Source organism: Poecilia mexicana, unplaced genomic scaffold, assembly GCF_051168715.1.
Source record: "Poecilia mexicana isolate PSO_F unplaced genomic scaffold, ASM5116871v1 scaffold_19, whole genome shotgun sequence".
Classification (NCBI taxonomy): Eukaryota; Metazoa; Chordata; class Actinopteri; order Cyprinodontiformes; family Poeciliidae; genus Poecilia; species Poecilia mexicana.
The window spans coordinates 17,030,654-17,058,260 of record NW_028263388.1 but is presented as its reverse complement, the minus strand read 5'-3'; the positions used below and the strand labels follow the sequence as shown (position 1 = coordinate 17,058,260).

Here is a 27,607-nt window from a genome sequence, read left to right as displayed (position 1 = left end):
GCCTTGAAACTCAGGGTTTCTCTCTGGTGTTTGTGCAGGGCTTTATCTCGCTGCCATTTCCATCCACCTGTAATGAGCAGAAAACGCAGCTGTCTTTCCTCCAAGAAACACCCACCCACCCAATCGCAAAGCAGAGGTTACTAGGGTCTCTTTGTCCTTGAAAGCTTTGGATAAGCTGAAGGACATCATTGCAAAATAAAGAAAATACCACTTCATCACACAGAAAATACTCTAAAGAAAATTTAAAAAAATACTCAGATAGAAAGATTTACAAACAACTTTATCAAAAAAAAGGGACAACAATCCATCTACACATTTTGCACACAAAAAAAAGCCGCAGCATAATTACATCTCAAAGACGATTACATGACCTTCGTTTTGAGCAGAATACATGCTCATAGGCTGGAGGAGAATTGGAGGTATGAAGAGCTACAGCAGACAGAGTATGAGCAGATTATTAATCAGCAGATCCCTGCAGTGTTCTTTTCAATAAACATCCCTCACTCATAACATTAAACATTGAACAAATGTTGAATTTTTGATGCTGTCCCACGTGTAAAACTTTGGTCTAATTTATTACAAGCTATCTCAGTTTGCAGCGACATCTTGTCGCACCAGAAGGACGATGTTTGCTAGGCGATAAGACAGATGAGGTCATGTGTTTACTTTTACTTTTATACGGTTGAGTTGTTGGAAACTTTACCCATCTGCAGGTGAAATCTAGTTGTAACAAAAACAACTGTATGTAGGACAGCGTTTCTGACCCAGATTCAAGCAAAACTAATCTTCAGTTCTGTGTTTGCATAGATTCCTTCAGTTCATACGTTTTACACTGTGCTTTCAAATGAGGAGGTGATTCCTGGTGAGCTCTGTTTGTTCTCCAGGATCAGATATTATGAGTTTCCAGTCAAATGCAATATGAATTCTTCTTCAAAGTGCATCTAATGCACATCATCTGTTTGTGAACACCTTGCTTAATGAATTAAATGCGCAAAATTTGTTTCTTACAATCTTGTTTTGCAAAATCATAGCGCCACAACAATTAGCGATTAGCAAATCCAGCTTTTTTTTTTCTTTTTTTACTCTCAACCAGAAAGAAGTGCTCAGCTCATAAACAGCACATACATCTCCAAGGTCAGAGACAAATCGATCATTTGGTCCGAGCAGCAAACTGGACCCTGGCGTCCAAAGTGTTGGGCTGAAATTATTTGTAGAGCTACATGGAGCAGAATTCATCAAACCCAACTTAACCACATCCTACCTCCATGTCAAGAAACCAGGAAGAAAAGCAACATGCTCATGTTTTGCACCTTGTGCAGTACCGTACATGTGGCGGCGTTAGTGGGATAAAAGTCGTAAAAGGGGCAAATAAACGGTTTATTACAGCATCTGTCATGTGTGTTTTGACCACATAGCGGCCATGATGGCTTTTGTGGTGAGATATGTGGTATTTCTGCAGCTTCTTCAGAGACACAATTGGCCTCTTGGATGTTTCTCTGATTAACTCTCTACTTGACATATGTTAGTAGGCAAGAAGACTAAAACTAATCGATAAAAACAAAGAGATTTATATTCTTATATGCATTTTAACACTGTTTTCTTACAAAGTTTGAGCAGAGCACCATGGTCCCATACTGTAAATTTGTTTCTATAATGCTTGAGTCCAGGTTATATAAAGAAATACATTATTTTCTACGGTGTTGCTAAGTGACTTTAGCCTTAATGAGCAAAAACTGTCAGCTAATCCCAGGAGTTCAACTCCATAACCAATTAATCATTTGGTTATGGGGTTAATTTGATAATCAGATTTCAATTTCTGGGGCAATATTTCAAAACCAGCTTTGAATTGTTATAATACTATGTGGCACATTAGTATATTTTTTCACTCTGAAATTAACTAAAACGTCACAAGTGCAACTTGAATCAACCAAGAAGTCCTTGGACCTTTCAAGAAGGAAATTCAGCAGGAGTTCTAGTTGAGTTCAATCCCTCCCCCCCGACATCAAACTATTGTTGAATAGATTTAAAAAATAAAGGACTTTGTCTTTGCTTCGTCTACAAATTGATGTCAACTTGAAGACATCTACCGACATCTAAATGTACCAACCAAACCTGACTTTCTATGTCTTTGTCTTTGGTAAATGAAACAGAGTTTAGGGGCTATAAAATGTAACTTTCAACACATTTTCTGGGCTAACAGCATAAAGACGAAAACAGGTCAACCTTAAACAGCCACTAAAGGCGTCCACAGATGTCTAATGTTTGGAGGGACCAAATGAAGGCCAACCAGAAGGTTGGATTAACTCATTCATTTAAGAATATCCAAAATGTCAAACTGTTTAATTTCTCTTACATTTAAATTTTCTTCCATTATAAAGTGCCACATTGCTTTTAAACATTTCTTTATCAAACGGTCTTTGGCTTCTGCGAGGGGAGAAAAAGGACCATCAATCGAAAGCCTTTAACTGCGATTACTTTGGTGACAATCAGAACTCCTGTTTCCCATCCAGACTCAACGTGTTGGCCAAGGAGTAAATGACGCGGCTGCTCTTCGGCGAGGTCCACGTTGGCTGCTGGCAGGACGAAGTCTCTGTCCGGTAAATTTGGGCTTGGGTCTTAAACAGGCCGAAGCGAGCGGCGAGGAGGAAGAAATCCCGTCGGAAGGTGTGGGTGAAGAAGGCGTACAGGAAGGGGTTTGAGCATGAGTTGATGGGGTAGAAAAGAACCAGCAGGAGCTTGGCGTCTGAGACGGTGATCAGCGGGAGCTTGAGGGCGGCGGAGACAGCGAAGAAGGAGATGGGCGCCATGCAGACAAAGTCGGTGAAGATGAGGACAGCCATGCGTTGAGCCACTCGGGTGTCGGCGTGAGCAGGCGCCGACGAGGGTTTGCGGTAGGTCAAGTAGATGCTGAGGTAACAACCGCAAACGCAGAAGAAGGCCAGGATGTTGAGAGCCAGTAGAAAGACAACGTAGACCTGGGAGACCACGGACTCCACATCCATCGGCAGGCAGATACTCACCTGTACAGAGATATTCAGATATCTAAAGGATTAAACGTCTCAGTGGACTTGATTCTGTAACTTATATCATGCAATATGCGAGGTTATTTGGAAACTATTGAAGGAAATAAACTTAAAGTTGACCTAGCATGTCTCCTTGAACAGGTTAGGATGGGCTATAAAACATGTTCATTACATTTTTTATTTATTTATTTATTTTTTACACAAAATCATTTTCAGATAATGAGACATTTTAGGGCCTCTTCTCACTTTAAATCCAAATAAGCCACTACTGGCCACGCCTCCACCTCGATGTTTACACGCACACGTGTTGCAAATACATGTGCAATTATACAACCGTACATCATGGAAAAGCAGAAGTGGAGCCTCCTGAACAACCAATAAGAATGTAGAAGTGGTCTCTGAATTGTAAGTCAACAACAAAACATTTGTATTTTCCAGCAGCCATTGTACAGAGGTAAACCCAGCTGGCCAAAGGTGCTGGAGTTCTGCTCGGGTTGCTAGGCAATGGGCTAAGCTCCGGTGGGGTTGCTAGGTAACGGCACAGTACCCATTGAGTCACTGTAGCCCTTTAATGGAAGAGGTTTATTACCCTGTCCTGTTTGTCTTATGAATGTCTGATACAGCTGGGGTTTGTGGAAACACATGTGACTGGAAGCACCTGGTTCCTCATTTACTAAAAATAAAAAAGATAAAAATAAAAAGCTGCTCAAACATTTGCCTTCATTAGGCACATACAATTCAAATTCTATCTGCCAATCATATAATTTAAACAAATATCCAGCTGTTTTATGAACAAACAGCGTTGTGAAGGCCAAGGAGCACGTCAGACATGATCGTCAACCAAATCTCACAGACTGGACAAGCAACGCATTAATCGGAGAAGCAGCCAAGAGGCACATCAGTAACCCTGGAGGAGCTGCAGAGAACCACAGGTCAGGTGAAAGAATCTGCTACACAAATGTGACTCGTATGGAAAAATGCGAAGAGGAAAGCCCTGAAAGGTCCGATTTGGATTGCAAATTCAGAAAATATCAGAACAATGTCTATCCTTTTCCATTTATACACTACTGTGGAGTTCGTGGTTGCATCAGAGCAACATTTTACGTTCAGCTCTTGCATCTTAAAAGGTGTTCAACAACGAGCTACCTACTTTGCTGTAGCTGCTGACACCCACTGTGGGCAGCAAGGCAGCCAGCAGGGAGAAGCTCCATCCAGTTGTCATGATGATGCAGGCGTGCCTCAGGCGAAGTTTGCGGTCGAGCCGCATGGCGTTGGTGATGGTGTGCCAGCGCTCCATAGTAATGGCTGTTAGTGTGAAAACTGACAGCTCACTGGCAAACACCTGTAAATCACAGTAATTTAGTATCTGAACACAGACACTGATGAGACACGACATTAATGTATTCAGGCAACATGATGTGCACACACACACACACACACACACACACACACACACACACACACACACACACACACACACACACACACCGTAAAAAAGCCTGCAGCTTTGCAGCCGAAGCCCGTCTGCCAGTCAATGGCGTGGTTGTAGTAGCGGCCGTGAGTGAACATGTCCACGGTGGCGATCACTAGCAGGTAAATGCCCATGCAGAGGTCAGCGAAGGCCAAGTGGCACATGAGAAAACGAGGAACCGTCAGCTTGGAGCGACTGCCTACATCCAGGGCAGCGGGAGAAACAAATACTTCAGCTTGAATAAAAAAAAAATAAATATATTGTAGTTTCAGCGCTGCACCAGCTGCGTTGCATAGAGGCAAACTGCACTGAAAAAGGAGACTGGAGCACCAAAGTGAAAAAAATTTTACTGATTGGTGACAAGTAATTGAATGAAGTTTGTTAAACTTAATTTATTTACGTTTGTTTAACTTGACAACTTAATAAACTTAATAAATTAACTTGGGTAGACTTGATGTGATCCCTGGTGACCTATTAACACGATATATTTAATTAAGAGGGATTGGTTGTTCTCTTTTTTCAGTGAGCAACCTGCAGCTCCAGAGGTACAAGTGGCTCTTTGGACTTTACACAATGGCTCTTAATATCTTTGACTAAAAATGATAACGACATAACTTTGAAAATAGATAGAACAGATGAAGGATTTTGTTATTTTTCAGTTTTTTTTTTCTGGAATACGTTGCTCTTGGATAATTGCCACTAAAAATACCAATCAATTTTATTTTTATGTCTATTTTTCTCTTCATGAAGGGGAAAACTATGTGCAAATATCAACATCCGATACAAAAAACTGTTATCTTTTTGACGTTTTCCTTTGTAATAAAAACTCAAAAATAGGGATAGAATAATTACTATTTAAAAATTACAACATATTTTCTGTAGTTGATATTTATCAAATATGGTAAGATGTAATTTTTCAAAAGGCCAGGTAATATTTGCGGCTCTAAATCAGTTTTTATTCAGGAGAGCAAAAGTGGCTCTTTGGGTTGTAAAGCTTGCAGACCGCTGGTCCAGGCTACAGGGAGTGAAGAAGTGATGAAATTTGGTTTGTGTGGTCATTTTAGAAAATACAATCTTCCTATTGCTCTTTTTAAGATAACACTGTTACCAGGACAGTAAAAAGTCAAAATATTTTGGCACAAACACTTAAAAACTACCATTAATGTTCTTGGTAGACAGTCTTTATCAAGTTAATTACAACTGAGTAATTAACCTGATAATGTTGTAAGTTTTTTGTGTAAGCTAAATGATTTTATGAAATTATTACTCTGTGCTATATTCTTAAATGTCTTTTAGTGACTTTATCATCAGTATGCACATCTTAAACTGCTAAAATTGTACAAAATGAATGATAAAAGAAAATCTTCTCTTTCAAAACCTCATTTAAGAGCCAGAAAATGACCCCGCAGGGCAAATTTAATGTAGTTGCACACATAGTTTGCTACACTTTTACCTAACAGCACCAGTAGAACCACCGCATTGCCAAGCAGTGCGAGAACAGAGATGATCCAGATGAGGATCCGCAGGACGACGGGGGACATTATGTCCTCACACGGATTAAAGCTGTCAGGCGTCGGGCTGCAGGAGACGGAGGTGGAGTTGGAGCAGTGCTCCCTGAAGAAGGCCGGGATGGTTTTCGCCTCGGGGTGGTTACACAGAGGGGTCCACCTCGATCTGTCGGGCAACAAAGTAAGGAAAAACGTGCAGCACCGGTTGGATAAAGTATCATTCTGATGTGACCTCTACCTGTTTCTGTGCATGTTTTTGAAGGCGCAGCAGTGTGAGGAGTACGTCAGTTTGGCTATGTGGAGTTTTGTGTAGCGCTGTACAATAGGAAGCTTCTTGAGGTGATAGGCAGATTCTGCTAACAGCTTCTTCAGACCGCCGAGGATGGAGTCCGGCAGAGAGCTGACAGCCGTCTGAGAGACGTCCCTGCAAACGCAGAGAAACACAACCAGGTTTTCAGGTCATTTTCACCAATAATCCTGTTCTGAATTGCTTGCCATAGTGTTAGATCTGCCAGTAAATGCTGTCAATTATTTACTAAACGTATCCGATCCAATTTACATAAAGTACACTTAAAAGCAACAAAATGACATGGCTGCAAAAACACACAATCTTACCAGGTATTTCTGCTCTTGTTTCTACTGCACATATCTTTGTGCACTTGAAATAAGACAAAACTAAATTATAAGTAACTTTCAGAAAAAAAATAGAAGCTTGTTTTAGAACAATAATTCCTTAATATATGAAAAGTTACTAGTTCCACTTGCAGATTATTTAACTCATAACAGGAAAAGTGGATTGTTATAATTGAAAAAATCTGAAAATTCAACCAGAACGTTTCTTCAATATTAAGGAATTATTTACTAAAAATAATCTTATATATATCTTGCTGAATAGTTGCAAGGTATTTTTGTATTATTTCAAGTGAACTGAGGTATTTGCAGTAGAAATTAGAGCAAAAATAGCTGGTAAGATTTTAATAAACATCAAGAGAATAAATTCCAATCAATTACAGAAATATAGATATTTTCACCAAAAGTTAAAAGTTATCACCAGACATGGTGAAAACATCCTTTTCTTAAATTATGGGACTTTCTAAATATTTTTGGTTTCATCTTTGCATTTCAGTTAATTTTCTGGTCTGGGTACTTTTGGTATTCTCTTGATTTGTTTTTTTTTTGTTTTTACATTTAAAAGTAAACATACATACATTTAAGAAAAATATTCAGATGACTAATAGAGCTGGGTAATAAACAATTTTTGGTTTTTGGAGGTTTAAGTTTTGGAAAATCTGTAATTTTTTTCCCAGCAGTACATTCATTGGGTTTCCATAGTTCAGTGTGATGTCATCACACGCAGGGCGGCCATCTTGTTTAACAAGCATGTTTCTGTTTATTTGAACGCTGAATTTAGATCAACTCTCAGATGGAATATAAAGACCAGACTAAGTTTCTCTATTTTGAAATTATGAGAATAAAGTTATAATATTACAAGAATACAGTCATAACAATACTGAGAATAAAGCTGTACAGTCGAAATAATATGAGAATAATGTCACAATTTTAGCAGAATAAAGTTGTAATATTAGGACAAAGAAGAAGTTATTTTATGAGAACTTCAACATGAAAACTACAAATAAATTAGAATGAGGAATACTGAGCATTTTATGAAATTATACTTTGGTATCATTTTCGTAGATAAGGAAATACTTCATGTTTCAACGCATCAGCATCAAATTATCATCAGCAGAACTTCGAAACAATCATACAAACGACTGGGTCTGTTTCGAAGAACAAAAATCACTGTTGACGCTTTTTTCTCAGAGTTTTATGAGGTTCATCTGGTAAAATTGCATCTTTATTCTGCTAATATTATGAAGTTGTTGTAGCCTAATACCCCACAATACTTGCACAACTCACGTTGAAATAAAAGCCACTTTCTGGAAATATTTTCTTTATGTTTTAGAAAGGAAAGCGAGGAAAAAAACTTAAAATTGAAGCCATTTTATTTAAAATCTATTAAATGGACTCTATTGAATATTAGATAATTATCAATTTGAAATAAATATTTTCATACCACAGGAATTATTCTAATTTTAGAGATTAAATAAATGCAGGAATCAACCAGAACAACTTGTAAAACTGTCAAGCTGCTCCCGTTTGATTGACATGCTGGACAGTAGAGGACGTGTCTCTTCTTTGGAGGTGGGAAAATCTCGCGCATTGAAATTCGCTGCCTGCATTCGCTCACAATCTATTTTCTTTAACCTCCAATTTTAACCTTCATCCAGATTTCTGTTTTAAATAGAATGCTGACAGACTGTCAGCCTGCTCTGACTTTAAAAGGTGGCGCTGAAGAGGGCGAACGATGAAGGCACGAGATAAGAGGGGATGTCATGCTTACAGCACCACCAACTCACTGGAACCCACAAAGGCATCGGGGCTGATGTGAGCAAGCTGCTTGTTTCCACTCAGAAGCCTGGAAAACGAGTTAAAAGCAGAGAAATTAAACGAGGAAGTTGAAACTGCGTGCTTGTAGCTGTGCGTCTGTCCGTGACTCACAATCTGTACATCTTTGTTCCGTTGAAGGCGTCACTCGCCACCTCCTTGATGCCATTTCTGGTGAGCCGTCTGTCATCAGAGAGAGAAGCCAAAATCTCAGTCACATGGCTCAGGCGGCGAAAATTTATCTGAGCTGCTGATGCCAAACTTGCTGTTTGCACTTCCTTTGTTCCAACAAACTAAAGCTGCGCGGCCGCAGACTTTCAGCTAAACAGTTAGTAAGTGACTACTGCCTCAGCTGCTCTTTCCTCCTCTTTTCTTTTCTTCTGTTCAACAGAATCGCTGATAAAGTCGTTGGCGAGATTATGAAACCTGGGTCCCAGGGGCACAGACAAGCACTCTGAAAGCACCCCACTCATCCTACTGAAGAGCAACAGGAAGGAAGCTCAAAGCAAACACAAACGTGTAATTTGTGATTGTTCTGTGCATGCACCTACCATATTTTGTATTGCTTCATAACCATTCTGAATTATTTTATGTTTTTTCTTCTCTCTGGTCCTTTTTATAATGCTGTGGTCATTTCATGGCCCTTTTCGGGTTGATTTTTTTAATGACCATATACTTTTTCTGCTCTGCATCCCCACAACCTGAACCAAACAAGGAGAAGCAGCATTTCAGCTCAAATCTGGAACAAACTTCCAGAAAACTGTAAAACAGCTGAAACAATGACTTCCTTTAAATTTCGACTAAACACCCACCTGTTTAGAGTTGTATTTGAAATGTAATCAATTATGAATTTAACGATGGCACTTGACTTAATGTAATGTTTTGATTGTTGATTCTAAGTTGCATGACTTTGTGTTTTTGTTTATGATGTAAAGCACTTTGAAATGTCTTGCTGCTGAAATGTGCTATACAAATAAAATTTGATTGATTTTCCTGGTTTCTGAATTGAATTTTAGAAATGCTGCATGTCTTCGGAACCACTCTGCATCTTTTTGTAATCCTTGTTTCCATTCCAACTGCACCAAGACGACTACCATGGCTGCTTCTGAACATTTTATAACCACTTTTGGCTTTTACAGAAGCGGCAAATTAAGTGCCAGAGTGTTTATTGGCTGCAGAGGCTCGCTGATGTTCCTGCAGCTATTTGGAGCCAGAAAAACGTCACATTTCTCATTTGTGTAATTTTAACACTTTTTATTCTGTTGTATGCATGATACACAGAAACGCTAAATCCAAACATCTATTGTTCTGTCTTTTACCTAAAGACTATGACAGACATGCAAACCTGCCACGAGAAGTCAAAGTATATTTATGTGTTAGAATGGACCAGTCAAAGTTCATATCTACGCCCAATTAAAAATCTTTTTTCAGACTTGAAAACTAATGCTTTCATGTGTCCATCTAATCTGAGCTTCAGCTTTTTTTTAGACAGGGAATAACTGGAAAGTATTTCAGTGTTTTGATGTGCAAAGCTGGTGGAGAGATTCACTAAAACCACCTGCAGCTAATGTGATTCTACAAAGTATTGACATACATTGATGCCACATTTCCCATATATTTATGTGTAAGACTGTTCCACTTTACAATTGTGACTACAATGTTTGTTATTTTTCATATAAAGACTCTGCAAAATACGTTGGTCTTTGGTTGTGATGTGACAAAACTAAAAATTTAAAAAAATCAAGCGGTTGTGAAAACCTTTGCAATGTGCTTTAAAACAGCTTTGATTGAATTTAAATACAAATTACTGGAAATATTTGTAGAAAACTCTCCAATGGAAGACAGCACACATCATTTTCATGAAATTTCTGCATTTGTTTTGAAAAAACCACAAATGCAGCAAGTTGCCTTCTTTCCTGTTTCTTCTTCTGAATCAAAACTGTCACCTGCTTTTAGAAGATAAATGTAATATATATTATATTTCACCCTAACTGTCACAAACAACTCTGGTGTTTGAGGTTCTGTCGATATATTTCCCCTTATTTGTAATTCACAGAAACACACATGAATATGGATGGCTTGTCCTCTAAATGCATGAATAATTCCTCATTTAAACGTGTTAGAGCATTGGATGCTATTGCTTGTAAAACCGACCTGTTTCTTTTAATTTACAAACAGATGCTCCAAGTTTAGCTTGCTCCCATTTTGCAAGAACTAAACATGTGCAGTCGTTTAGTAGAGCCGTCCCTAAGAGGCGCATGAATACAAAAGGAAAATGGAAGTAGCCGGAGGGAAAGAAGATGATTATCTTACATTTCCTCAATTGGTTTTGTGCAGAGGCCTCTGAAGGCATTGGCAGGGACAGTTTCTATGTTGATGTTGTCCTGGAGGTCACTGTGGGCAAAAGATATATGGAGAAAAAAAAAGTCATGTGTGTTTAGCACAAACTGATCTGCAATGAGTCTGTGTGTGTCCATCTTAAAGGCGGTAAATGTGTGTGATGTCCTCAGGCCATGTGCTTTAATTCAGTGTGCCTATAAATTCAGATCCATGTGGAAAGGATGGTGTGTGGGTGTTTTAGCGAGTGCGCTCTTGCGGGTCATTTCCATCATACGCTGACACCTACAACAGAAAACCTCGGGCTGCAGACTGGATCTTGGAGAGGTCTGGAAAAATTCGCAGCCCGGTGTTGGAGATAGTTCTGTGGAAATACGACAGCCAAATGTTACTTCCTTCATTTTGTAACCAACAGGCAAGCAGGCACCACGTGAGAATGAAACCGGGCACAACGTAGCAAACAGACGAACAATGGAGATCCTTCAAGAGTATGTCAAGGTGAAAGGGAAATAAACGCGGCTGCAGTCTAAAACTATTAGCGTTGACAGAAATTTTAACGCTTATAAATGCACTGTTACTGTTAATGTGCGTTTTGCAAAGAGCTGCATGGACTGCAATAAATATTAAATAAAATTTTAACACTAAGTAGTATTTTTTTTTTCAGTGCAGCACAAACAAAGTAGTTGCAATGTGATAAATTCATTAAGAAACTACAGCTAAACTCTTTCATTATCAGAACAGAAGAAATTTTCTAGACCAATTTTTATCTTAATGAAACTTTTTTTTTTAATTAAGATGGAAATAGTCAGTTTTACTTTGTTAGTTTAGTTCTGTCCTGTAGCTGGACACAACAAATTTGACTTCAGCTTCAAGTGCTCACAGCGCATAGACACAATGTGTAAATACATAAACTTTAGAGCAGGGGTGTCAAACTCAATTTCACCGAGGGCGACTTCAGCATATTGGCCACCCTCAACGGGCCACATTGACGGTACAAATCAGGAGTGCATCCCTGCTAAAACACACCGCAGACAAAAGGTTGACTTCCCTCATTCAGTTCTGTAGAGGCTTATAATGATTCAATGGTCCAGGTGTGTTAGAGAAGGAATCCATCTAAAGTTGCAGATAGTAGCTCTGGAAAACTAGACTTGGGCACCTCTAGCATAAATGTATAAAAATACAATGTTAAAAATAAATTAAACACCACCTCATATTGTTAAATAACTGATTTTATGTATTGAAGTTTTAAATATTACATTTGAGTTTCCATGGCCTATAAAATGCTCGGGGGCCACATGTGGCACACGGGCCTTGAGTTTGACACATGTGCATTACGCCATAGAACTGCCAATTGGTAATTGAAGTAAAGTAGCTTGGATTTCAAAGAAGCCTACATTGAAGTTGATTGGCAAATGAACCATCACAAAAGAGGAAGGCTCTTGTTGTCTCATTGCACCCCAAGAGATGTATAACCTACAAAAACTGTTTCTGTCTGGTTTCGAACCAGAGACCTTTTGCGTGTAAAGCAAACATGATAACCACTACACTACAGGAACTGAACTTCTCTGCTTTGTTTCAGTTTGAGGTTCCAAAGTTGATGATGTGAGATGCAACGCATAAAAATTTCAACTGAGGCTTGCACTCAGATGCCTGGATTCTGAGTACAGACCATGACACCACAGAGCCCTTGTTGACCTTTAGTAAACACCTGTGATGAATAGAACATGCAAAATCTGTTTCTGTCTGGTTTTGAACCAGAAACCTTTTGGATGTAAAGCAAACATGATAACCACTACACTACAGAAACTCATGCTGTCTGCAGTGTTCCTGGTAGATGATCCACATTTTGTTAGAGACTAACGTCAACGATGGGCATGGAACAATGTCAAATACTTATACCACAGATCCTCTCAGAGAGCACAGTAACTTGGTGAACAAACTGTCAGACTTGTGCCTAATTTCACATTACAGTCCATAAACTAAGCCTGGGATCAAAAAATTGTATTGAAGATGTCATTAGCAGAGACAAATGGTTCTACAGAGACTTGCCTAAATGGCTATAAAATAAAATCAATACTTACAAATAAAAAATGGTTCAAAAATACAATTAACACATTAAAATAAAAAATATCTGTGAAATACAATCAACACTTGAAAATTAAAAATGGTTCAAAAATAATATCAACACTTCAAAATAAATAATGGTTCAAAAATACAATCAACACTTAAAAATACAAAATCTCTGGAAAATAAAATATTATGTATGTTGTTTTGAAAAACAGAATATAAGCACTTTTATCAAATCTTCATTGTGGTAATATCATGTAAGTTCTTCTTAAATCCATGGAAACTCAACAGTTTATAAGGTAGGTGAGTTAGCTCAGCAGGTTAGAGCACGGTGCTGGTAATGCTAAGGTCATCAGTTCAAACCCCGCACGGGGCAATTCATGTGTGTAAGGTCCTTCAGACAATCAACACTTCAAAATAAATAAGGGTTCAAAAATACAATCAACACTTTACAATAAATAAGGGTTCAAAAATAAAATCAACACTTTAAAATAAAAAACAATGGTTTAAAATCAACATCTTAAAATTAAAAATGGTTCAAAAATAAAATCAACCACTCAAACTGTATAATGGTGTCTGTTCAGTCCATAAACTAAGCCTGGGATGAAAAAATGTATTGAAGATGTCATTAGCAGAGACATCTTCAGCAGGTTCTACAGAGACTTGGCTAAAAAAATAAAATCAATACTTACAAATAAAAAATGGTTAGGAAGCGCATTACAAACCTTTGGTTGAAATGGTGCGTTAAATTCAAGTCTCCATTACAGAGCAGAGAAAACTAAAGAGAATGCAACGTTGTGTTAATCCACTTGAGGAGCCAGCAGTTTATCTTGTAGAAATAAATGACGATGCAAAAGTTAATTAGACTGTAACATGCGCAGTCCGCTGCTCAACCACTGCGGACTGCGAAGAATTAGAAACCGCTGGAAGTAACTCATCCAGCGGCTTTAACAAACGGAGCCTTCTTGGTGCTCGTTACCCAGGAGAGCGGCGCTCTGGAGGAGCTGCAGACCTAACATCTGTCCGTTTCAGAGAAGGGAAACCACGCAAATAAATAAATAAATAAATAAAATAAAAATCCTGGTAAAAGCACACACCGGACCGCGCAGGGTAAAATACTCACAGAGTTCAGTTGATCTGTTTGGATCAGACAGATCCAACTGACTGATGAATTAGCGCAGATTTTTCTGCAGATGGGGACCAGGAGGAAGTGCGTTCAGACCCCAGCGGGTGAAGTGATGCTAATTTAAGTGAAGTCACTTAATTTAATTTATTAAAAGTTATTGGGGTGGTTTTTGCCACTACAAGAAAAATGTAGATACATTTAACTGCTTAATCTGTCATGGGATATGGATTCACGGTGAATATTAAATAAACCGCATAAAATGCGACTAAATATGATTGTAATTTCATGGATAAAAATAGTACATGACCGATTTTTTTTTTTATGTTGTCGGTCAAGATAACGGATAACTAAAAAAGTCTAGCGCGACCTGCCGCCCTGACACCAACTCACACACATCTTCATTCACAGTCTTACTTGTAAATCGATTTTTCTTTTCTTGGACGTTTTGATGTTAGCTTGTTGATGTCTCAGTTTTATTCGCTGGGAAAATCAACCAGCAGCTTGAGGTGACTCTGCTGCTCTCTAGTGGCGAGAAGCCGTAATGTTGGCTGGTAATCGGAATGCATTGTGGGAGATGTAGTTTGTAGTCAATTCGTGCTCAAAACCCATTTTAACTCAATCATCGGCCTATAAAATGCTGGGGCGGGCCACATAAAATGACATGGCGGGCCACATATGGCCCGCGGGCCTTGAGTTTGACACATGTACTGTAGAGGGAATAAATGAACAGTATGCACAAGTATTTGCAGCCAGTTTTTCTTTAGAGGATTGTTGTGCAAATATGCTTATTCTGTTTCAAAGCAGAGGAGCTGATTGCTTAGGCAATAAGGTGTTTATTGTGTTCATTAGAGAGACAGCCTCTGGGAAAAAATGTGTCTTTATTTGCTGTTTGATTTTTTTGAAAATAGTGCTTTGTAGAGTCAAGCTTAAGTTAAACATCTAAACAGCTCATGGAGGTATTGATGCTACTTGTGCAAGAGAAGATGCTCACCAGGACATTTTGTGACAATAACCTACATTACTGAATCTCATAGGTTTTTCTAATGTTGTGCAATTCTTGTGCAAACTCTCAGAAATATTAAATTACTTTTGATGCCTTTGCAGAAAAAAATTAAACAGATGTAGTTTTAATATGTATGAATCAAACCCTAAAACACAGCAGAAATGATGAAACCGGAAACACAACGAGAAAAGTTATAAGTTATTGAAGCAACACAGGCCAGGTGTGAGGATTGACAAAGGTCTGATGTGCAAAGAAAACAGGGCAAGATGATCTGATGCAAACTGGGGAACAGACAGCAGAAATACTGAAGTACATGAAGCAAAAACAAAATACACCAGTCAGGATGGTCTAAAGGGGAGAAAAGAGAGCTAAAATATAAAAACAGATCTAGTACAAAGTTTGGAGAACCAGTCAAATCCGAACCACTACAACACAAAGCACAAGTAAGGAAACCTGCAGAGGTTTTCACAAACTCTTATCCACTTTTTTATATTTGACATGATGATGATCTCTTCATTCTGTTCTCTTCACAATGTTCTCCTAAATAAAGTATAGTGCAACAAACTGTCCTTAAAAGTCTCGTAATTAATACAAACACACGCTGAAAAAAGAAAACAGGTGATCCAATTAAGTTTATCCAAGTAAATATGTTACTTTTATTAGTTGTCGCATTAGACAAATGTGATTACATGTAATAGATTAAATCAATTTCTTTAAGTTGGAGCTTCGTTCTCTTTTTCAGTACAGCTTAATCCATCATCTAAGAATGAAATAAATAAGGCACAGCTGGCAGAAGATGGAGAGCTTTAGCTCAAAGAAGCAGCTGAGATGCTCAAAGTTGCTCTGGAGGAGATGCAGCTAACTTCAGGTTGGAGAATCTGAAAACAGGCCAAATGTTAGTTTTGCTCGCCACAAATCTGGTCTGAATGGAGGATAAACCAAAAGTCCAGTTTGCCTCAAGCCAAATGGGCGTCACAATAAACAAGCTGCCTTCACACAAAACTCCATGTGTGGCATTTGATGTTTGTGGTTATAAGGGACAAAGTTTGAAAATGTTTAAGACACCAGGCAAATGTACACAAATGTTGGGCATAATAAGTTACGTACGAATCAGAACCCGACCACAGAAAGGTTTTATTTGCAATTACGAAAAGGTATACGACGATTGACAGCCTCTTCTTGGGATCAGCTTTCACGTCAGACTCCAGTAGAGATTGCTTTCCTGGATATCTCAGCTCCTCAGAGATGTGACTTATGTAAAGGGAAAAGTCATTTTGCGGGGATTGTTTCACCCGCAGGACCATGGAGAGGTGGACTCTATGCTCTTTAAACCTGGGATTATGACATCACAGAGTGAGGAAACTCTGGAAGCATCGTAAGCTGGTTCACATGCCCCAATCCAACGATCAGGTTTCACCTTGAGGAGGTGAGCGAGTCATTTTCCTTTGATCCAAAACTCAGCGCTCAGGCGAAAAGTTCAGGGTCAGAAAGCCAGAACAAATCCAGAATCCAGGTACATGTAGCAGAAGTCAGAGCAAAGGCAGAGAAACTCACAAAGCAGCAACAGCAGCACAGGTGGCAGCAATCAGGCAGCCAACAGGGGTGGGAGGGGCAGAGCAGGAGAGCAGCGTGTAACACTGAAATCATGACAGTTGGACAATATTACGAGTCGTTTCTCCAAAAATGCTTGACCCTTTTGAGGCTCGTTCCATGAATATCTGTGTGAGCCGAGATGTCAGAGACTCTGCTTAAAGTCTCTGACAGTAAGCAGAGACTTTAAGTTTGGTGACAATAATCGTCAAATGTCACCAAACTGTAAACATATTTTAAAAAGTTAAATGACTAAACAAGCAGTGCAGGCTTGTTTTTCTAATAACGTCAGCATTCCAGTGTTTTAAAGGCGTTCAAGTTCCTTTACAATGCATATTTACAACTCATTTTTACCCATTTCTCCAACAAACTCAGTCTGACACAAATGGAAGACGAATGGAGGATAAATTTAGGCACCGAGCAACCATTGCATATTTTCTGATATCTGAGCAACAAACAAGCTTAAATTAAGAAAAAAAAAATGTTCCAGACGCTGATTTATGTCTCGATGCTGCACTAAGGTGCCCTTGTTTAGACAAACAGTTTAAAAATATATTTTTGTCACCACACAGAGCCGAGTTTTTGTGTCCCAGTTTTAACAAAATGGGCCACGCTGAACGATACAGATGATAGAATCCCTGAGAGACTAAAGCAGTGAGCAATGAATCACATAATTGGCTACTTGGAGATTGTTTCACAAATATAAAAACAATTCAATTACTTGGAAACTATTAGTGTTACAACTATGGAGTTCGGGGTGAATAAAACTGTGGGAAAATCTAAATTGGTGGTTGGATGTTTGACGCTTGATCTGCCATCAGGGGGATCCGAGCTAATTAAATAATCATGGATTTGGTTGTGTGGGTCCTCAGAAGTAGGCTCGTCAACCATGACCTACTTTGAACTCACAATTAGTTCAAAAAATTAAAAAAACAAAGTGTGAGAGCACTCACAGACGGCGAAGGCTCACAATGTTCCTGAAAGCATCTGGATGAATGGATCTCAGGTGTTTGGATTTGGTTATCTCTCTGAAAGAAGCAATTTGTCAGTTGCACACTTTAAAAACATAAAAAATCTAATATATCAAAACTAACTGCCTGTTGTACCCACATTTCAGCGAGCTCTGGGAGATCGGAGAAAGCGAAAGCTTTTATCGTCTCTAAAGAGAGATTTTCAGAAATGTAGCTGAAAGAAGCAGAAGAACATGACACGTGTTTAAAAATAAGCCTCTTTGGGCCTCATTTGCACTTATTGTTAAGCATATTTTGTTTGCATTATTCTGACATGAGGAGACTCCTCAGAGTTTCTGGTTCTTCTTGTTCCAGGACAAAGACTAAACACGCGGCTGTTTGGGAGGAAACAGGATGCGCAGGGTTAGGGTTGAGATGCGAATACTCACACGTCGGAGAGCTGAGGCAGACCGGCAAAGGCAGATGCACCGATGCTCTGCAGGATGTTGTTCTGCAGGATGAAACTAAGATGGGAAGTGACAGAAAGGAAATAAATATATTAATAAAGCAGAACTCACTGGTATTCTCTGCAAAAACTGTCCAACATTGATAGAAAGTAAAAGAACTGATTTTTTTAATGGATATTTGGGGGATGGCTTCCCAGTCTGGTTCTATTAACATAATCCACAAGTTTAAAAATGCATTTCACTTAATTACAATATGATATAAAGATCTAATTTATTATGTTTTGGATTATAACCTCATATAATATCATAAATAAAACAAATTTGTTAGGTTTTTGTGGACCTTTAGATGGTCCACAAAATAAAATCTATTTCCTTTATAAAGCAAAACAACAGGCAAGTTAAAATAACACAGTCTGAGGTGATTTAAACTGCTAAAAAAGTAAAGTACAAAGAAAACAATAATCCTCTATAATAAAAAAATACAGATTCTGATGGTTCATGAAAAAAAAATCTGAATAAACAGATCAGTGATTACCATGGCAACACAGACTGTCCATTCACATATCGTCACCTTCCTGGAATAATGACACAAGTCTTTTTTTTAACCAAAAGATGATTAAAAAAAAAAAAAAACTTTTGGGAAAAATGACTAAAGTGTCATGGGGTGGTGTTGGGAGGTGGTGGTGAGAACGAATGCTGAGACCCAGAGGATGGTGGTGATGATGATTTAATAAAGAGAGCTCAAACAGTCCAACACAGGCGGCACGGCAGAGAGTTTAGCACATAGCTAATTACTGGTAGCAACTGAAAAACTGAATAAGAGAGCTAACCAACACAGGACTTTACAGTACGACTGGGCTGGCTGGCTGGCTGGCTGGCTGGCTGGCTGGCTGGCTGGCTGGCTGGCTGGCAACAAATGACAAACGAGAGGATCCGACAAGTGACAAAGACAACAGGTGGGACTAAATACACAGGGAGGGTAATCAAGGAATGAGACACAGCTGGGAAGCAATAAATGGGAAGACACAGAAACAGAGACTCAGGACAGAAACTGAACACAGAAAAACCTTAAAATAAATACACAGAAACACGGATCATGACATAAAGCCATTATTTTAGGAAGGTGACGATATGACATAATTATGAAGCAAAGACTAAAGGTGATGAACGATACTAGCCAAAATGAAAAAATATGTTACGCCTCCTGACACTCCCCTTATCCAACCACCGTCACCAACAAATGCATCACATTTATCCTGTGATTGTTTTTCTTCGTTTTATTTTCTTCTATTTTTCTGAGCCTTTTTGAATCATTTTTTTATTTTCTTCATTTCTGTGTAGTGCAGTAGTTTTCTGTCTTTTAACATTTAAATAATTATTTTTTGGTCTTCCTCAGGTAACTATGCAGAGCATCAAATGAAAATCATGAGCATCAAACTCACAGCTTTGTGAGGCGATGCAGGCTGGCGAAGGAACGCTGCTGAATCTCTGTGATCTGCGTCTGCTTCACTTCCCTACAACAGCATTAAAATAAAAAATGTAAACATCTGGGAAATTATAGTGAAATGCAGTTGAGTACATTTATCTTTCTTACAGTAAACGGAACACGCACAAAAAACATGAATGAGCTTTACAGGAGCATCTTGGCCAAAGTGACAGCAGTAAAGTACAAATGCATTAATCGTCGAATGTCACTAAACTGTAAACATATTTTAAAAAGTTAAATGACTTAAGTTAGTGAGACATATTGTTGTGGGTTTGTTTATTTATGTTTGGAAGGGCTTGCCATACTCTATTAATGTGGAACACATTGTTAGAAAACTGCTGCCAAATAGGTTAATTCCTTTAGATTTAATTTCTGTCTTTTTTTCTTGTGTCCTGTTTTCATGTCTCCACTTTGGTTTGTTTCACTGATGAACACAGCTCCCTTTCTGTTAATTATTCACCTTCCCTCTGTCTCCCTGCTTTGCTTTCCTTCACAACTGTTCCAAATTTCTGCTCCAACACACCTGAGTCAAAAGGCTGAATTACCGCCTAGGCATGTTGGCAGGTTTCACAAAAACCTGGTTATTAACCAGACTTTTTATTCAGGGATGCGTCTGAAAGTTGCAGGTCATTTTGGGATATTCCTCTTCCTCTGAATATTTACGTTATTTAATAAAATTTCTTAAGAAAACTAAACTGATAGAGAGGATTTAGTGTTTTTTTTTATTTTATTTTTTTTTTAGTTGCGTTTTGATCCACACTCCATACCAGTAGGTGGCGGTAATGCACACCATTAAGTTGTTTGCCAACCGCCATTAAAAACAAAAAGAAGAAGAAGAAAGTTGCAGGTCAGGGGCATGTGAAATATGAAGAAACATGTAACTCAAATTCTCTCTGAAAATGTAAAAAAACATGAGGTACATTCACGGGGCTTTCATCATTTTTCAAAGTAAGTATTTAAACACTTAAATTCTTAAATGTGTGTATTTTACAGTTTACAGTAAAATTCTGTGAAATGAAACGGAGCAAATTTGTCAGCTTGGAGATTTTTAAGTATAATTTAAGATGAAACAATGAAGGAGGAAAATAATGAGCGACTCATTTTGAGAAACAAAGGTCTTTGCACTAATGATGTGTGGGAGAAGCGGAGCAGGTTTTATCTGGATTTCCCTACTGAAATGGCCATTAGTAGCTGCATAACTGTGAATATCACAACTCTTCCTGAGCCTTGACCTTTGACCAGACAAGAAAACACACACACACACACGCACACACACACCCCCACACACACACACACGCGCACACACACACACACACACGTTTGCATGGCTATCTTTGTGGGGACTTTCCATTGACTTCCATTCATTTCTACAGCCTAAACCTTACCCTTACCCTTTTCCTAACCCTAACCATCACATACCTAACCCTAACCAAAACTCAATTCATACCTTAGCCCTAAATCTGACCCCTGACCCATAAACAGGGTTTCCCCTTGTGGGGACCAGGCTTCGTTCCCCACGAGGAGCAATTGGTCCCCACAACGTAGTATATGTCAGGAAAATCGTCCCCAGAAGGTATTACAAACACACGCACGCACGCACGCACACACACACACACACACACACACACACACACACACACACACACACACACACACACACACACACACACACCCCGGAGGCTGGGACTTCACTTCTCCAGGGATTAGTTGCTACTTTTGGCAGACAAGAATGTCCTTGTGATGTGAATGTGTACGTGTCAGCAGTATTTCTGTGTGTGGGATGAGGTGCAGTCGAATTATTTCATGTGTATACATGTGCTTCAGATGTTTTTTGTTTTTTTTCCAAACCTTTAGATCGAGCTTCGACTTGCCCTGTCAAAAAAACCTAACTTTTTCTCTTTATAAGGGTGAAACACAAGACTGCATCGTTTTGATGTAAGAGGCTTGTGGTTTCAATTCTGCTAACGAAACTTTTTGTTTCCTTTAGCCACACCACTGGAAAAAAATACTCTGACTTTTTTCCATCAAAATAATGAGAGAAATCAAAGTGAGATTTATTTTATGTTTGTTTTTTTATTTATTTATTAAATCTATTTCATAAAGATGGACTTTGTATTTTTGGCCTAGTTTCTTGTGCAAATATCTCTCTAGAAATAGGAGCTTGTTTTAAGTCAATAATTCCTTAACATTAATTAGGACGTACTAGTTCTACTTGCATGTGACTTCACTTATAACAAGGCATTTTTTCCCATAAGTGAAATAATCTGCAGGTGGATCTTGTACTTTTCCATCAATATCAGGGAATTATGGACTTAAGCTCCTATAGCTTGCTGAAAAGTTATCGGGAATTTTGATTTTTTTTTTTTTTAAGTAGGGCTGAAATGATTAATTACATTTATGAAATGATTAATTTAGCAGTTGATTAATTGGTGACTGAAGTATTCAGACTCAAAAGAAAATGCTGCCTACTGAAAAAAACAATATATTCAGAGCAGTAATTAAGCTAGTTTTTGTATAAAAGCATCCTTTATCTATAAATATGTTTTAGACAAAACCCTCATGTGGCATCAAGCTTCACCTGATTCAGATTCACTTAAGGAATGCTATCTTATTGCTTTTTAAGCACTAAATGTTTATTTTCTTACTTTAAAAATGATCGGAATTCTTTATTTGCATGTCTTAATATATTTCTAATATTGTATAAGAAAGGCATAAATGAAAAATCAGCAAAATGTGCCAATTTCTTGATCCAATTAATAGATTAGTCAATTGCTAAAATCATTAGTTGCAGGCCTAATTTCAAGTGTGCTAGGATATTTGCACTAAAAACTAGACAAAAAAACCCCTGTATTTTTGCAGTCTGGATGGATGGATGGATGTTCTGCTCTCCATCATTTGCTGCATGACAACGAAACCTGACCTAAACAATGACTTCTGTCATGATGTGCAGAAGAAGTGCTCAGTATGCCACATCAGTATCTCTCCTCCTTATTGAGGCCCTATAGTTCAAACAAGATAAAATCAATATACATTACCATGATCCAACAAAGAGTGTAGTAATAGTTGCATGAGAGGAGCCTGAGGACTGAGATATGAGGTGGATACCAATTATCTGCCCTTACAGATAATTGGTATCTGTAAGGACACAGATACCAATTATCTGTCCTTATAGACAGATAATTGTCTGTAAGGACAACTGTATCTGTGTCCTTACAGATACAGTAAGTTTGAAATGTTGTTACGTTAATCTTAACAAGGATAGAATTGTACAAAAAAGCTCAAATTTAAACACAAACATCCGTATTAACATTTGGATAAATGTTCAATGTAATCCTGCTTTCTCTATTCTAATTGTCTGTTGTCTGTTTTAGCTAGAACTGCTACTAGTGATTTAGAAAATCATTCACACCCCTTGAACTTTATTTATAATAAATGTTTCTGATTTTTTTTTTTTTTTTTTGCACAAACTCTGACGCGGACCACAAAGTGAACTCTTGTTCACCTGAAATCCCAGGTCTCAGTTCGGTTGAAGTGAACTCTGGTGCAGCCCGAACGCATGTAAATGCCAAACAGAGCCAGAGACCGCTCCAAAAACAGGAAGCGGACTTCAGTGCAGGGCATTCTGAGTAAATGGAACCAAAAAAAAAAAAAAAAGAGAAGCGCACTTGCCAATATCTGACATTTTTGTTATTTTCAAAGAAGGAAGTTGCGCTCATGTCGTCTTCTGAGGTTTACATGTATTTTACTTCAGTGGTTCTTGGTGCAGCGCCACCACAGGCGAGGAGGAGAACAGGTTTTTGAAAAGGTTTGGTCCATTTGACATGAGTCAGTGTGAAAGCGAACCACACCAGCGGAAAATGTAACGGATGTTGCAGTTTTGGTTCCCAATAAAACTGAGTCTACCGGACTACTAGGTGAGAAAAAAGGCTTGGCTATAAACTAAAAACAACCAAAATAGTGGAAGTTCTTTAAAACAGAGAGGGATAAATCTGATAAATATTGAGATGTATGGCCAGTTAATTGTTGTCTCTCTTTAAAACCACATGACAAGGTAAGCTAAATGTTGCCGTCCTCTCGAAGTATTTTGGCAGGCATCGTTAAAAATGTAGTTGTCTGGACACAGGTGCAAGGAAGCAGATAATAAGCAGACCTCCCTCATCGTCATCCTCCTCCTCGTTGTACCAACATCGCATGGTTTTTGCTGCCTGATCTCTGATAGCTGAAACATACAAAGTCGCATTGCATCCAGGCATGCAGTGAGAAACGCCAGGAGGTAAAGCAGCAAACGCAGTGACACAATGGTTTTAGACTTAAGTGTTTATTTGCGGTGAATGCTGCACAGCGGTGCTGTAGCAGGTCAAACAAGTGTTGCATGTAATCCTTGATTCAGTTAATGTTTAATTAGACCAGCTCTGGAACGTTCAGTACAAGATTTAGCCAAAGGAAAGCGGTGAGGTTTGGATGAATCTAAATGAATATGCACGTAGAAAAGATGGGCGTGTGTAAATATTGCATAATCCTTCAATATTTAATGATGAGACGATGGTGAAGGGAGTGTGTCGTTTTATACAAAGTGTCTCGAGAGGTTTTCACTTGTTCAAAAGAACAATATGAGTTTTAGTCGATATAAAAAGCAACTGGAGTTTTGATCATTGTGCAGCTTGAGGGCAAACTTTTCATATGTCTGTTGAAAATACCTTATGAGTTTATTGCATTACATACATTCTTTTTTTACATGTCGCATTACAATCACCAACTTCACTGTATTTTGATGAGATTTTATTATATGTGATAGATCTGGAGCAGAAGGAAAATTATGTATGGTTTAAATTTTTTTTTTTGTAAATAAAAACCTGAAAACTGTTGCTGTTAACTTTTTAAAACCTAAATAAAATAAATACAATTAAAGATTCATATGGATAAATCTAATCTGTAAAGGCCTCCGAGATTTGTGCAGACGTGTTAACACTGGAGGAGCTGCAGAGATTCACAGCTCAGGTGGGAAAATCCAAATCAGACATTTCTGTAAGAACAACATAAACAATCCTTTAGTAAGATATAAGAAGCTCAATTTCTAGCTTGATGGGAAGATTAATTAGTAAATATAATCCTGTATATACAATCCTGGAAGAAAACTTGCTCAAGTTTGTGAAAGACTTAAGAGAAAGAAATGGTTTATATTTATGCATATCCGTGTCGGAATGATTCAGACCTGCACTAAATCTGTTCAGTAACTTTTCAGCAAGATGTAGGAACTTCTTTTAAGTAAATAATTCCTTAATATTGATGAAAAGTAATAGCTCCTCTAGCTGATTATTTCACTTATAAGGTGACATTTTTTCAATGTAATAAGAGAAATAATTTGTCAGTGGAACAAGTATGTTTTTAGAACATTAATTTACTTATAACTCATATGTCTTGCCGAAAAGTTACTTGTAAATTAGTTTTGTCTTATGTCAAGTAAATAAACATATTTTTGGTCTGGTTTCTAAAGCTAAGATTTTGTGTTCTTGTAGTGTAAAGTCCAACTTGGAATCTGTGGCAATAGTTGAAAGCTGATGCCTAAACACTCCATCCAGCCTGGCTGAGTTTGAGCTATTTTGCTGTATTCAGTCTGTAGATGTGCAAAGGTGATGGAAACATATTCCAATAGAGTTGCATCTGTAATTGCAGAGAAAGTGGTTCTGCAAAGTGTTGATTCACAAGGAGGATGGATAGATACAAATACATGTCACGTGTACCATATTTTAATTTTGAGAAACTCTTCTTTTTTCCATCCAGTCACACTCCGCTTTAGTTTGGTTTATCGAATAAACTGCAAGCAGAATTTGTTGTAGGGTGTCTTCTCCAAATGTTGGTTGAGAAGCTTTAGAAACACTTGAAGTGTGACAATGTTTTTCACTGAAACCAACAATGAATATTTAAAGCAGATGCTTAAAAAAAAATCCTAACACTGCACAACATGAAGATGTTTTCTGGCAGTTATTGCAAGAAAAAAAAAGAACTAAAGATGAAAACTGGAAATGGATGCTGCTTTATTTTAGAAAACTAATTGAGCTGAGACAGATGTTGATCAATCACATTGATGTTTCCAAAGAGGAAAACTCATTAACACCTTAAATCAGAGCCAAGGGAGCAAAGAGCTACTCAATACCCTAAATCTTTTTTTTTTTCTTTTTTGCATTGCTGTTCTTGAAAATGAAGCCTTTTAGCTCCATTACGACACGCAGACAACAGATTATGTCCAAAATTAGTAGTTGCATCCATGTGTGCTCTTAAGAGTGTGCGTATGTTTACTCACAGGCACCAGGTGTTGCTGGAAATATTGGGAGGAATCGCTCTGACTCCAAATCCCACCGAGTGGCACGAGTTCTGGATCAGTTCTGGAGAACCAGCTCCATATCCGCGTTTAAGGTCCATCTCAGAGCCAGGCATGGAAGCTGCTGCCATCTTTATCATCAGCATGATCAGTGCGTTTGCCACCATCCTTTCAAACTGATCTGTTTTTAAAAAAAAAAAAGATAATCCTTTGTGTCTTTATCTCATGTAAACCTACATGTACGCAGGCCCTCAGAACCAACACTCCAGGCTGATGTGAAAAGTTTTCTGCTCGTTCGTTTGTCTTTCTACACAGGTTGGAGGAGAGGAAGAAATGTGAGGCGTTTTGATGTTTTCTTGCAGCGGTGAATGCCGGGGGTGTGTGAAAAACTTCAAGGGTGGATGAGACTGTAGGAGGTCCCTTCTTGGATCTGTGCATATGTGTCTTCTGTGTGTAGTGTCTACAAAATACCACAACAAGGCATGCGGCAGAGATTTTGCACTTTGCTCGAGCGCTCTAGCCTCACCAGAAATCTGGTTTCACTAGTTTTTGTTATGTTGCAAGTGTGAAAAAAAACAAACACCATGAAGCTGTTTGAGCTTCAGAAGTACAATGTGACAGCGATGCACAGTTTACAACTGTTTGGGTTTCTTATCATTGGAAAAAGATTAGTGACAAATCAGTTCCAAGCAAACATTTATTAATCTGAACTTCCTGTGACTTCGTACATAAACAGTACCGTGTAAAAAGATTCTCGCCACTTAAACTGGGACGTAATGTGATGGAGCAACACAAACTGCATATATGTAAAGACAAAGGAAAATAGTTTTTTTTTTTTAACACACTTTTTTGTACAAAAATCTGAAATGTGTGCATTTGATTCCCACCACCTAAATCAGCACTGGAACCAACTTTGTAATCACAGCTGAAAGTATTTTGCAGGACTCAACTGAGACTCACAGGTTTCAGACTTGACTTGAACTCCTATTTTGGGACTTGACTCTTAGTAAAAGATTTTATCCTCTGCTATGAAGTGTGAAGGAAAGCTGGCATGTTGGCTGCAGACTGCAGCTTCTTTGCATGCTATATTGTGACTTCTGTGAATTACTATAGGATGCTAATGACTAGTAATAATCTGCTCTTGTTAGCTGCATCTTTGTAATAATAAACTAATTTCAACATAACAAAGACACTGATTGGAAATAAGTAATTACAAATACAACAACTTCCCGTTCCATTCTGAAGTTTAACACTTATTTACAACTTCAATTGTAATTTCTGCTACTTAGAATGGAGAATAAATGTTTATTAATAAATGAATTAAAATGTTTCCATCTCAAAGTGAGGAGAGGATAACCCTCCAAATCCTGGCTAGTCAAACACATTATGAAAGAGAAGACAAAAAAAAAAAAAAAAAAAAAAAAAAAAATATATATATATATATATATATATATATATATATATATATATATATATATATATATATATATATATATATATATAATTTTTTTTATTAATTCAAAAACTTTTTTATGCTCTAAGAAAAAATAATAGCTTCATTTAAAAAAAAGTTTATTTATATTCCTAAAAGGGTGATGAAGACGTTTGTTGTTGTCGACCGCTCAAATAGAAGTAAATATCTTAGGGGGTTTCACTCGAACAGAGTATTTACAAATAAAGATATACACTGTACTGTGGCACTGAGAAGTATTTTACATACACTACATTCATCCAACTACACACAAATACAGATTTAAAACAGAACAAAGCTGCAGTCCACTCACCCTCGTCTTTAGCCCAACGGTCGGCGCCACT

General features: G+C 38.0%; 1 protein-coding gene across 1 annotated transcript; it reads right to left on the bottom strand.

Moving 5' to 3' along the window:
• Window positions 1-261: 261 nt before the first annotated feature.
• fshr (follicle stimulating hormone receptor) lies at window positions 262-27,221 on the bottom strand. The gene is made up of 14 exons (XM_014968412.2): window positions 25,775-27,221; window positions 19,430-19,501; window positions 17,970-18,044; window positions 17,681-17,755; window positions 17,524-17,598; window positions 11,074-11,148; window positions 10,761-10,841; window positions 8,562-8,630; window positions 8,404-8,478; window positions 6,241-6,426; window positions 5,948-6,168; window positions 4,512-4,693; window positions 4,174-4,365; window positions 262-3,020 (listed from the first exon to the last, which is right to left on the bottom strand). The coding sequence occupies exons 1-14, from the start codon at window positions 25,957-25,959 to the stop codon at window positions 2,487-2,489; spliced, it is 2,097 nt and encodes a 698-aa protein (XP_014823898.2). The 5' UTR covers window positions 25,960-27,221; the 3' UTR covers window positions 262-2,486.
• Between the last annotated feature and the right edge of the window lie 386 nt (window positions 27,222-27,607).